General features: G+C 41.0%; 3 protein-coding genes across 3 annotated transcripts; all 3 read right to left on the minus strand.

The window, feature by feature from the left end:
* Nucleotides 1-210: 210 nt before the first annotated feature.
* Nucleotides 211-1,363, minus strand: LOC140319995 (trace amine-associated receptor 13c-like). Its single transcript, XM_072397756.1, has 2 exons — nt 1,191-1,363; nt 211-1,027 (listed from the first exon to the last, which is right to left on the minus strand). The coding sequence occupies exons 1-2, from the start codon at nt 1,361-1,363 to the stop codon at nt 211-213; spliced, it is 990 nt and encodes a 329-aa protein (XP_072253857.1).
* Nucleotides 1,364-3,425: 2,062 nt separating this feature from the next.
* On the minus strand, nt 3,426-5,641 carry LOC140319229 (trace amine-associated receptor 13c-like). The gene is made up of 4 exons (XM_072396824.1): nt 5,590-5,641; nt 5,238-5,484; nt 4,494-4,667; nt 3,426-4,242 (listed from the first exon to the last, which is right to left on the minus strand). The coding sequence occupies exons 1-4, from the start codon at nt 5,639-5,641 to the stop codon at nt 3,426-3,428; spliced, it is 1,290 nt and encodes a 429-aa protein (XP_072252925.1).
* A 3,216-nt stretch (nt 5,642-8,857) lies between these two features.
* LOC140319231 (trace amine-associated receptor 5-like) lies at nt 8,858-10,066 on the minus strand. The gene is made up of 2 exons (XM_072396826.1): nt 9,894-10,066; nt 8,858-9,680 (listed from the first exon to the last, which is right to left on the minus strand). The coding sequence occupies exons 1-2, from the start codon at nt 10,064-10,066 to the stop codon at nt 8,858-8,860; spliced, it is 996 nt and encodes a 331-aa protein (XP_072252927.1).
* Nucleotides 10,067-12,662: the final 2,596 nt, after the last annotated feature.

Below are 12,662 nucleotides of genomic sequence, written 5' to 3' on the forward strand. Positions count from 1 at the left end.
CCTATTCATTAAATGTAATCAAAACTAAAACCTTCAGACTTTGCATTACTACAACAACATTATATAAACATTTAGTCCAACACTTAATAATATATATATACTTAATTTGATAAATTTCAATCTGTATGTTGGCCTGACATTGAATACATTTCCTGTCAGAACTTTACATGATTATTTAGTCCAACAATTGTAATGCATTGTATTCTTGTCCTACAGTATGTTGGCCTGACAGGAGCCAGGCTGCAATATCTGAAGAGTTAATATGAATTTAACTGCTTTTCTAAACCAGGGATAGAACAGTGTATAAATCACTGGGTTCAAACAGGAGTTAAAATAGAACAGATAGAACACAAAGGATACAGAGGAGCTATTTAGTAAATCAGCTCCTACGAGGGAGACACAGTAATACGGGATGAAACATATCAGAAAGACAATCATGACAACACCAAGAGTCCTGGCTGCTTTTAACTCAGATTTCTTTGTTTTTATAGTGACTGAAAGCTGGAGTTTGGCAGTTGTAACATGAGAGCGCATGGCACGAGCCTGAGACACAGCCACCACAAATACTCTCATATACAGAACTGTGATGACAGAAACTGGAAGAATGAAGGTTAAAACAAGATCTACACTTCCTGAAATGTCATCAATAAAAACCACACATTCTCCATAACAGGAATTGTGTCTTCCTAATAGAGTCAGGTCATCTTTCATAAATAAAAAGCTGTAGAGTGCAGAGCAGAGCCAACACAGACACACACAGAGTTTAACTCTTCTCTCAGTTACTCTGGTTGGATAATGCAGAGGGTCACAAATTGCCACATAACGGTCAATTGATATGAGCACCATGTCTCCTACAGATGCAGAAGTGATGATATATGACAAATAAATGAAAATAAAACATGTGAGGTCTCCAAGAAACCAGCACCCAGTATTTCTGATGATTTCTCCCGGCATTAATAGGAGACCGACAAGGAAATCTGACACAGCAAGGGAGAGGAGGAGGATGTTGGTGGGTGTGTGGAGCTGCCTGGAAGAAGACAGAAAAGCATAATCAAAACAGGCACAGTCATTTGTTAGAAAAGTCTTATTTTGAAGAGATGTAACATAATTGGTCACTAGGTGAAATATGAATAACTTGTAATTTTACAATGAAAAAAGTGACCATATTGTTATGAGAAATCTGTATCTGCCTGTAATGGGAGACTGAGATGATGACAAGCAGGTTCAGAGTCACAGTGAGCACAGAGATGGAGGACAGCATGATGTGAAGGAGCACAAGTTCAGAAAGGGAATATGCAGGTTTTTTGCAGGAACTGTTAGAAAGAAATGGAAAGCAGAGTTCTGCTCCATCCTGGATCTCCATCTTCAGAGACCTGCAGAGAGCTGCAGCTCTGATTGCTTTCTGAAACAAACTCGTTTTTATAACTGATACTTCTCTGCTCAAGTTGATCAGTGACACTTCCCCTCCTCGGTTTCTGCTGGACACCGATGTCCCTCCCTTATCCCTCTTCACAACAAATCACCATCTTCATGATCTTCCCTGCATTCCTGCTTCTATTGCTGTCATTCTCTCTCTCTCTCTCTCTCTCTCTCTCTCTCTCTCTCTCTCTCTCTCTCTCTCTCTCTCTCTCTCTCCCTCTCTCTCTTGTGTGCTGCTTTGTTTCATTTACCTTTCCCTGCCTCATTGCTCTTTTTACAGTTACAGAGGCATTGTGTTTGCACAGACAAAACTTCTTTGCTGGAAATATTCAAATGTATTCCTCACAATGAGGCCTGTGCAGTCTACAGGGGAGCCAGGAAAATTAAAGAAGGGCATTAACATTTTTTTAGACACCATTGTCCAACTTTTATGACACCACATAATTATTTCAAGAGTGTTAGTCACAAATGTAGTATTGAAGTACATAACTGTATAAGTTATTTCTCTCAAGAAACTGAAGTTAAAGTTGTGCGCTTTACGGCAATAACTGTCTTTATTAACTGAGGATACAGCAAATGAAATCACAGCCATGCATAACAGCTGATTTATATATTCAGATTTTATTTTCAGTTAGCACCATCACTTCACAGCAAGAGAGTTCCTGGTTTGAATCCCAGCTGGGACCTTTCTGTGTGGAGTTTGCATGTTCTTCCCGTGTATTTGTGGGCTCTCTCTGGGTATTCCGACTTCCTCCCACCATCCAAAAACATGCATGTTACGTTCATGGTGTCTCAAAAGTTGAATCTAGGAGTGAGTGTGAGTGTGGATGGTTATTTATCTTGTTTGCATCTCTTTGGCCCTGTGATGGACTCGGGCTGCCCTGCCTCTCACCCAGTGGCAGCTGGGATGGGTTCCAGCCCCCCTGTGACTCTGAGTCTGATTGGGCGGGTATGAAAATGGATGGATGTTTTAATTTTCAACTTCCATTCCCATTCAGTGGGTTACTAGTGTCTTCTTCAGTAGCCCAAGCTTCACATTGATATTAGGGCAAAGGGCAAAGGCCAAAGTGCATTCTTCAGATGCTTTCTCATCTTCTTTTAGACCTTCCTAATCACTTTTTTGGGGGTGGCTGTTAGAGGGGAGTCAGGAAAACCTCTGACTAGATCAAGCACTGATAGATAATTAACAACAATTACTCTAATGCTGTACTCACATTTAATTTTGAGGTACATTTTCTTTGTTCGGTTGGTGTATTTTCTGCTAGTTCTGAAGCACTTCTGAGGAAAACAACACATAATTTTCTATAACATTAACACAGATTATGATTTTATTTGCAAACACATCTGAAGCTTACATAATGCAGTTCTCAACATCTCAACCAGCTGCAACATCAAAGTGTCACATGTCAGTTAAATGTCAAATTAAACCATTAAATTACTGAGACATTTATGAGATATTTTCAAAGGCTCCATAGGCCGTCATGGTTTAAAACTGTCCGACTGTGAAGCATCAATGACAACACAGCTACATACAAGTAAATGTGTGGAAGTCACAAAGTGTATATTTCACATATGTTCCCTGTTTTGTTTGACTGTTTCCAACTAATGAAAATCACCCTGAGCTGAAAATCAAGACCAAGAGTAAACCATCAGTTCAAATATGTTATTTTGTAAATTAGAATTAATCGAAAACATGATGAATTGAAAAGGTTGTGATACTTAATTACCAGTGTGTCCACATTATGAAAATCATGAGGTAAGTTTATAGAATAAAGAAGTAAAAAAAAAAACTTATCAAATAGTTGAAAAAGTCATTTTTTCCATATTCTGTCCATAAATGCTTATGTTTAAATTTTTACCCACTTCTGCTTTGTTTGTTTTACTTTGTGGAATTATTTTCACATTAATTAGTTTTCAGGTTACTCCAAATTAAACCATTAAAATTCAAATTACTGCCATAACCTTTCATAATTAGTCTTGCAGATGGTACAAATTTCAATCTTTTTCTACAGTATGTTGGACTGAGAAGAGCCAGGCTGTAATATCTGAAGAGTGACAATGAGTTTAACTGCTTTCCTAAACCAGGGATAGAACAGTGCATAAATCACTGGGTTCAAACAGGAGTTAAAATAGAACATATAAAACACAAAGGAGGTAGAGGAGCTATTGAGCAAATCAGCTCCAACAAGAGAGACACAGTAATATGGGATGAAACATATCAGAAAGACAATCATGATAACACCAAGAGTCCTGGCTGCTTTTAACTCAGATTTCTTTGTTTTTATAGTGACTGAAAGCTGGAGTTTGACAGTTGTAACATGAGAGCGCATGGCACGAGCCTGAGACACAGCCACCACAAATACTCTCACATACAGAACTGTGATGACAGTAACTGGAAGGACAAAGATTAAAACAAGATCTACAGTTCCTGAAATGTCATCAATAAAAACCACACATTCTCCATAAGAGGAATTGTGTCTGCCTAATAGAGTCAGGTCATCTTTTATAAACAAAAAGCTGTAGAGTGCAGAACAGAGCCAACACAGACACACACAGAGTTTAACTCTTCTCTCAGTTACTCTGGTTGGGTAATGCAGAGGGTCACAAATTGCCACATAACGGTCAATTGATATGAGCACCATGTCTCCTATAGAGGCAGAGGTGATGGTCACAGTTACATAGTTATACAGAGACCACATCAGGTCGCCAAGAAACCAGCAGGCTGTGTTTCGGAGGATCTCTCCAGGCATTGTCAGGAGACCCACAAGAAAGTCTGAGACAGTCAGAGAGAGGAGGAGGATGTTTGTGGGTGTGTGGAGCTGCCTGGAAGGAGACAGAAAAGCATAATTAAAATATGCTTTTGTTTTCCAAAACAGATTTTCCAAACAACTGTTAAGAATACATTTGTTTTCTGATCTGCCACATCTATAATATTGTATTGCAGATACAGAGGTCAGATTATAAATCTTTTTATTTTCACATTTTCAACATAATTGGTAACTAGCTTATATTTGATTTACTTGTAATCTACAGTGAATAAAAAGAGCAGATTCTGCTGAGAAATCTATCTCTGCCTGTAATGGGAGATTGAGATGATGACGAGCAGGTTGAGCATCACAGTGAGCACAGAGATGGAGGACAGAATGACGCGAAGGAGAATAAGTTCATAAAGGGAATATTCAGGCTTCTTGCAGGAGCTGTTTGAGAGATGTGGAAAGCAGAAGTGTAATACCCTTTCATTGTATTTTCTCTCAGCAAACGTAAGTTAAAGGGGAACTCCGGTATTTTTAAACCTTGACCTTATTTCTGGCATAAAATACGTTTATCTACTCACTGAGAACATTTTGGCGAAAGTCGGCGTCCTTAGGAAGATATTTAGATAACTCGCAATCGGTGTATATCCATATAACGGAGTGAACAGGGCAGGGACAATGTAGATCTAAATAAGGCATTATCTGTCTATATTTCACCAATACTTTAAGAAGAATGAATGAACGAAAGTGTACTTTAGCTCTGTTAGCTAATAGGTGCTGTTATGTGACTACTTGCAGCTATAGGAGAGCTAACGGAGGGATTTCTACACAGGCACTCTACTGGGACGACTTAATCCACACGCCCCCCTGGAGCACAGTTTATGTACTCCTTTCTCTGTGATAGTCAGCTAACTTCACACGGAGTTTGCTACTGCTAGTTTTGTGCAACATGGCAGGATATTTATCAAAGCGAATGAGCTGTACTGCAGCCATGCGTGTCGATGAAGTGGTCCCAGTAGAGGTGTGTGTAGAATTCCTTCCATTAGCTCTCCTATAGGTTGAGACAGCAGTCTGCCACTGAACGCACTCCTCTGCTTGATGAAGTTGTTGTGCAGAGGGTGGTGGGCATTGTCCAGTATGGACAGCAGTTTGTCCAGGGTCCTTCTCTCTGCCACTGTCACCAGAGAGTCCAGCTTGGTGCCCGCCACCGAGCCAGCACTACTCACCAGTCTGTCCAGTCGGTCAGAGTCCCTCTTCTTGCTGCTACCTCCCCAGCAAACCACAGCGTAGAAGAGGACGCTGGCCACCACATCTGCAGCAGTTTATGCAGACGTTGAAGGACCCCAGCCTTCTCAGGAAGTACAGATGGCTCTGTCCTTTCCTGTGTACAGAGTCTAAGTTTACTGTCCAGTCCAACCTGTCATCCAGCTGCAGCCCCAGACATTTGCATGTCCTGACCCCCTCCACATCGGCCTTTAGTCACACACTCCTGCCACAAAAATGATAGTCTCTGGCACGCCGCTATCGCTATGGAAACGGCAGGAAACAAGCACATCTCCCATGAGTCTGAACAGAGCAGTTGTTAATTAACAACACTAATAATGATATTATTAATGAAAGACTCCCATTCCTGCGACCCATCCAACCAGCCTGCCCAAGGTGGGGAGGTGTCACTCTTGCCTGCATTCAAAACTTGAGAGCCCTGTAACGTAAAACTTCCAGGTCCTGTTGATTGTAATAAGCAAGAGGGTTCCAGGTCCGATCCCCGCCTGGGGCCTTTCTGTGTGGAGTTTGCATGTTCTCCCCGTGTATGTGTGGGTTCTCTCCGGGTTCTCCGGCTTCCTCCCACCGTCCAAAAACATGCATGTTAGGTTAATTGGTGACTCTAAATTGTCCTTAGGAGTGAGTGTGAGTGTGCATGGTTGTTTGTCTCTATGTGTGGCCCTGTGATGGACTGGCGACCTGTCCAGGGTGTACCCCGCCTTTCGCCCGATGACTGCTGGGATACCCGCTACCCGATTAACGGATTGACGGTATAGAAAAGGGATGGATGGATGCTTAGGCTGAATTCGTATTTACAAGAATAATTTAACTGATTAACTTATTCAGGAAAATGAAAAATGTTTTTCTGATGTTTATGAAGACATATCATTGATTAAACTGTTTAGTATTAATAATAAAACAACTGGATATTATATATTTTTTTTCTTTTTATCATCCTATAGCCCGGAATATGATATAATTAAATTCTACAGTGGATGAATGAGAGTGTATTTTGAACTTCCAGTCTGGATTTGAAAACTCCTCTGAATGATGGGTTTCTTATTGTTTGTTGATGATTGTTTGTTTGTTGATCAATGAAACAATATGCAATTGAGAATGTCTTTTAAAGATTGGAACGGCATGTGGTGCAGTGGATACTTTGAATTTTCAATTCAATCAGATTCCAGGGCCAATCGCATTGGTGTGTTCCCGGTGGATTACTATACCGAGAAGCAGACAAAAAAGGCGGCACAGGGAGAGGAAACAGAGAGGGGCTGTTGCGCTGGAGTGCTAAACAGGCTAAGACAAGCTTCATTCAAGCCTACTCTACCTGGCATCTACCTCACAAATGCTACATCCACTGGTAATAAAATCAGCGAGCTGAAAATAGTTATCACAACACAAAACTGAGGAGGATTGCTCAAAAATGTGCATCATAGAAACCTGGCCTCACACCAGGATTCTTGATAAATCCATTCAGCTACCTGGCTGTACAGCACACCGGGCCGATGAGACAAGAAACTTTGGTAAGATTATGGGAGGGGGGGGACTGTTCATATACACAAACAACCAATGGTGTACAAATGCAGTTGTTACCGACACATACAGCTTCTGTGGGACACATCACAGTGAGATTTTAGTCCTTTTATCTGCCGTGGGAGTTTACAATTATCATCATAATGACTGTATATATACAGGTCGCCAGTCCATCATAGGGAAACTGCATACAAAGGGAAGAACCCACGCATACAAAGGGAGATCATGCAAGCTCCACACAAAAAGGCCCCAGCCAGGATTTGAACCAGGAATCCTCTTGCTGTGTGACAATGCTAAAAACCACACCACTGTGCCACCACTCATTTTGATTTTATTGAATATAAATAGTGGTTCTTGGACACTTATTGATAAGTGCTAATGACTAAGCCAGCTCATGCAAGATCTGCAACATAGAAACAGAAGGTAACTGATCTGAGAACCTGGGAACAAAAAACATATTGCACGTCATTATGTAAGTTAGCCTTCAGCCAATCCTGGCAGAGTTGTGTCATCAAAGAGGTAGAGCTCAGCCAATCCTACAGGTGACGAACTGCCTTATTTGTGCCACCTCAGTCACGTGAGACTTTTTAGTCATGTGACAAGGTGATGTTCTACATCAGCATGCATTGCTTAAAGACCGTCATGTATCAAGTCAAGATGACATAATGTAAAATGCACCTTAATGACACATGTGAGTAACATACTTACTTGGCCAAACCAAATAACAAACAAAAGAAAAAACAAAATTAATGTCAATAACTAAACACAAGACACAAACTAACTATCTCGTTGATTAGAACTTGTTCAAATCAGATTTTTTAGAAGAAGCAACTTCACAATTTTATAATAGCATCAGTACCAAAGGATGACTTTCATGGCATTCTTCTTCCCCAACATGAACCTCTCATTAGACCGGAAAACTGTTTTCCCCGGAAAAGTTGCAAATTTTCCAAAATATTTGATTTGTAGAAAATGTCTAATTTCTTTCCAATTGATTTATTGGCCAACTTCATTGCATTTATGAAATATAAAAAAATCCACAATTTTGTACCTGCAACACAAACTAAGTGAATAGATAAAAAAGAAAATGTTTGAAATACCAAACCCAAAAGAGTTTAAACTAAAACTGCATTTTATGATACAGTTGAAAATTGTGTTACTTGTTTTTAAAGCTTCAAATGCTATGGCTCCATCATATTTGTCAGAGATGCGACACGGACATATTCCATTTAAAGCCAGCTCTTCTGGAGATCCCTGATTCCAGGCTCAAATCCAGGGGAGTCTTTTCAGTCTGCCTCTTCACATTAGAGCTGCTCAGACGTTTTCAGGTTTAGGTCCTTTATTAAGACACATTTCTCTACACTGGCTTTAAACACAGTTGAGCTTGACATTTATTTTAACTCAGACTTTTTATTTTGTCTTTATCATGTATCAATTTTTTTTTCATGAAATCTCATGTGTGGTAAAAATATAAAATCCCAATAAATGTTCTAGTGTTGTTCTGTGTTACTTTAACACCCACTTTAATGTAATACATTGACTACCCACATTTACGTTTTCAGTGTCTATTAACTAATAAGATAGTGAGACTCAAACCTCCAACCTCCAACCTCCTCCTCAGAGGAGAAGAAATGTTACCTTTCTCTCTATTAAACTTGAAATACAGTGTATGCAATGAAGAAGCAGCCAGAATGACAATGAAGAGAACAAAATGACAATTTTCTTAATGTTTTATAGTTGTTTTGATCTGAATATGCCATAAATAATAATCCATACCTTAATTTCACAACAGTGCAGCACACACCTCTCCCATAGACAAGACATAAAGGACATTTGTGGCTCCTTCTTAGATTGCGAATAAGTGAGAACCTCATTTAGAGCATGTTTTATTTTTTATGTAGTATGTTGGTCTCACAGGAGCCAGGTTTCAATATATGAAGAGTGACGATGAGTTTAACAGCTTTTCTAAACCAGGGGTAAAACAGTGCATATATCAGAGGGTTTAGACATGAGTTCAAATAGAACAGATAATATATAATGGATACTAAAATGCTATTCAGCAAATCATCTCCTGTAATAGAGATACAGTAATATGGGCAAAAACAAACTAAGAACACAACTACAAGAACACCAAGAGTCCTGGCTGCTTTCAGCTCAGATTTTCTTGTTTGACTCACTGAAAGTTGCAGGGTGACAGCTGTAACGTCAGAGCGCATGGCTCGGGCGTGAGAAACAGCCACCACAAATACTCTCATATACAGAACTATGATGACTATGACTGGAATAATAAATGTTATGACAATATCAATAGTTCCTGTTATGTGGTTAACAAAATATACACATTCTCCATAACAGGAATTGAGCTTATTTCGTTGAGTCAGGTCATCTTTAAGAAATAAAATGTTGTAGAGAACAGAGCAGAGCCAACACAGACAAACAACAAGTTTAACTCTTCTCTCAGTCACTCTGGTTGGGTAATGCAGAGGGTCACAAATAGCCACATAACGATCAATTGATATTAGCACCATGTCTCCTACTGAGGCACAGGTAATGGTATAGTTAACATAAACATATAAAGAACATGCAAGATCACCAAGAAACCAGCAGGAAGTTATTTGAAGGATTTCTCCTGGCATTCCCAGGAGAGCCAGAAAAAAGTCTGAGACAGCCAGAGAGAGGAGGAGGATGTTTGTGGGTGTGTGGAGCTGCCTGGAAAAGAGACAGAAAACCATCATCAAACTAGTGCAAAAATACTGTGAAAAAATATTCACGATATAATTGTGTATTTGTGATTCAGAAATGGCATGAATCACAGAATGGCATGTCTTGTATGTCCAAATGAAAAATCAAAGATTACCAGTTTTAAGACGATTTACATGTAAATATACAACAAAGTGCAGAGTGAGAGTAGTTTATCCCTGCCTGTAGTGTGAGACTGAGATGATGACAAAAAGGTTCAGAGCCATTGTAAGCAGGAAGAACAAGGACACAACAATGTGAAGGAGCACTACTGTTGACCAAGGAGACACCAGTTTCCTGCAGGAGATGTTGTAGAGGTGTGGAAAGCAGAGGTCTGCTCCATCCAGGATCTCCATCTTCATCTGCAGCTCTGACTGCTCTCTGAATCAAACTTAATTATAGACCTGATGATGTAATTTCTTTGTGTGTGACACACTGATGTCCCTCCTCTCTTGATCTGCATATCATACTACTATATCTATCATTTTCCTAATATTTTTCCCGTCTTCTTCTCTCTGTTAATTACAGCAATAATAGAAAAGTTTAAACTGTAGTAATATGAGCTTCTGAGTCACTGTGAAGTACATTAACCATTTTATGGATATTCCTGGGCCCATACCTGCCTGAAGATGCTACAGTTTATCACTCTGGTTTTCTGTTCGGCTCGGTGTCGCATAACAAACAAACAACCAGATAAAAACAAGAAAAAAAGAAGACACTGTTACAGTTACATATAAAGGTGGATGCAATTTGAAGGATATCTGCCAGCATTCCCAGGAGACTGAGGAGAATGTCAAAGGCATGGGTGTCAAACTAATGGGCCAGCCCAAAAACATGACTTGGGTCCCCCTTTCAATGAGCTCACCACTCGTGGGAGGGGGCAAGGTGGTTGGGTGCAATGTGAGCCGGGTAGTAGCCGAAGGCGGAGACCTTGGCAGTCTGATCCTCAGCTACTGAAGCTGGTTCTTGGGATATGGAATGTCACCTCTTTGTTTGGGAAGGAGCCTGAGCTGGTGCATGAGACTGAGAAGTTCAGGCTAGATATATTTGGACTCACGCCGACGCATGGCTTGGGCTCCGGAACCAGTCTCCTTGTGAGGGGTTGGACTCTCTTCCACTCTGGAGTTGCCCATGGTGAGAGGCGGGTGTGGGCATACTTATATCCCCTGAGCTGTGTGATTGGGGTTTACCCTGGTGGACGAGAGGGTAGGCACCCTCCGCCTTCAAGTGGGGGGACGTGTCCTAACTGATGTTTGTGCTTAAGCACCAAACAGCAGTTTAGAGTAACCACCTCTTTTGGAGTCCCACGGGCATTAGGTACAGGGCCTCTGGACTGGCAGATCGGGTTGGCGGTCCCCCTCTTTAAAAAGGGGGACAGGAGGGTGTTTTCCAACTTCAGGGGGATCACACTACTCAGCCTCCCTGGTGAGGTCTGTTCGGGGGTATTGGAGAGGAGCATCCATCGGATAGTCGAATCTCAGATTCAGGACGAACAGTGTGGTCTTCATTCTGGCCGTGGAACAGTGGACCAGCTCTAAACCCACAGCAGGGTCATGGGGGGTGCATAGGAGTTAGCCCAACCAGTCTACATGTGTTTTGTGGACTTGGAGAAGGCGTTCGACCGTGTCCCTCGGGGAGTCCTGTGGGGGGTGCTCCGTGAGTATGGAGTGCCAAACCCCTTGATAGGGGCTGTTCAGTCTTTGAATGACCGGTGTCAGATTTTGGTCTGCATTGCCGCCAGTAAGTTGAATGTGTTACCGGTGAGGGTTGGACTCTGTCAGGGCTGCCTTTTGTCACTGATTCTGTTAATAATTTTTATGGACAGAATTTCCTCATGTACAAAGGGTGCGTACGGACAAAAAAGTGGCGTACGCTCTTTTTCATGTCAGCGATCAGATGTATCAAGAGCAAAATGACCGTGGAAATGTGCTGTGCCACATGCCAACTTCAGGGCTGGCGTACGCACTTTTCTACAGCTGTTGATTCTTTGGTGACACTTAAAGGTGATGTTGGGAAACTGTTATAATTGTCACAGTTTATGTTTTGTATTCTTGTCTCTAGTCTTTAGTTTCCGTAAGTTTCACGGTCATTTGTTATGTTTTCTGTTATGTTCTTTGATTCAGTTCCTGTCATGTTTCTCCCCTGCCATCGGCTTCACTCAGGTCACCTGTTTCATTGCCCTCAGCTGCACGCATTCAGTAATCACTCCCTCCACAGCATTTAGGCTCCTGGTTTCCTTTCATTCACGGCAGAATCCTCACTATCCCTTCATGCCTAGCCACAGAAAGATAAGTCTGGTTTTGCCTCATAGCCATAGTCGCGTTTCTTTGTTCAGTCATAGTCATTGCTCATAGTCTTTATCTCATAGTCATGTCACAGTTAATCATGGTTTTGTTTTCATAGTCTTGTTAATTCCACGTTTAAGTATTTTTTAATCCGGCTCTGCCGCGCCTTTTGTTCTTGCTTTTTTGCTCACTGTTGTTTTGGAATAAACCTTTTGATTTTTGGAAAAGAGCTGCATCTGGGTCCTACCTTTCCACCAGTTCTTGACAATAATAAATAAATGTTGACACAATTTATCTTCTGACGGAGTGATGTGCACATCTGAGACACATGAACAATTAACCCAAGTGTCTCCAATTACACGAGTGTATATAAAAGCATGCGCAAAATGGTGCAATATCATTAAAAACATTGGCTGCTTTAGCGGTATTGGAAAACATTGCAAATGGTGCAATTTTAAGAAAGCGTGTGTTCAGAGACGGAGAGGATTTGTTGGCACATGATGGCAACTGGCTCATCAGCTGTTTTAAGGGAGTGCATAGAGCATGTGCGCCCCCAATTTCTATCCCGTCTTCACAGCACCATTACTTGTCGGTGGTTAAAGTTAGTAACTTTTTTTTTTTTTTTTTTTCTGGTTAAACTACAACTTAAGATCTTTATAACAAGCCC

Source organism: Leuresthes tenuis, unplaced genomic scaffold (genome assembly GCF_036924035.1).
Source record: "Leuresthes tenuis unplaced genomic scaffold, fLeuTen1.0.hap1 SCAF_12, whole genome shotgun sequence".
Lineage (NCBI taxonomy): Eukaryota > Metazoa > Chordata > Actinopteri > Atheriniformes > Atherinopsidae > Leuresthes > Leuresthes tenuis.

Bases quoted from the DNA above. Each gene is read 5' to 3' on its own strand.
- LOC140319231 (XM_072396826.1), bottom strand. From the start codon at position 10,066: ATGGAGATCCTGGATGGAGCAGACCTCTGCTTTCCACACCTCTACAAC. The intron at 9,681-9,893 runs GCAGGGATAAAC...TCTCTTTTCCAG, and splicing joins ATCTCAGTCTCACACTACAG to GCAGCTCCACACACCCACAA.
- LOC140319995 (XM_072397756.1), bottom strand. From the start codon at position 1,363: ATGGAGATCCAGGATGGAGCAGAACTCTGCTTTCCATTTCTTTCTAAC. The intron at 1,028-1,190 runs GCAGATACAGAT...GTCTTCTTCCAG, and splicing joins ATCTCAGTCTCCCATTACAG to GCAGCTCCACACACCCACCA.
- LOC140319229 (XM_072396824.1), bottom strand. From the start codon at position 5,641: ATGTGGAGGGGGTCAGGACATGCAAATGTCTGGGGCTGCAGCTGGATG. The intron at 4,668-5,237 runs GTCTCAACCTAT...GTTTGCTGAGAG, and splicing joins GCGTTCAGTGGCAGACTGCT to AAAATACAATGAAAGGGTAT. The intron at 4,243-4,493 runs GCAGAGATAGAT...GTCTCCTTCCAG, and splicing joins ATCTCAATCTCCCATTACAG to GCAGCTCCACACACCCACAA.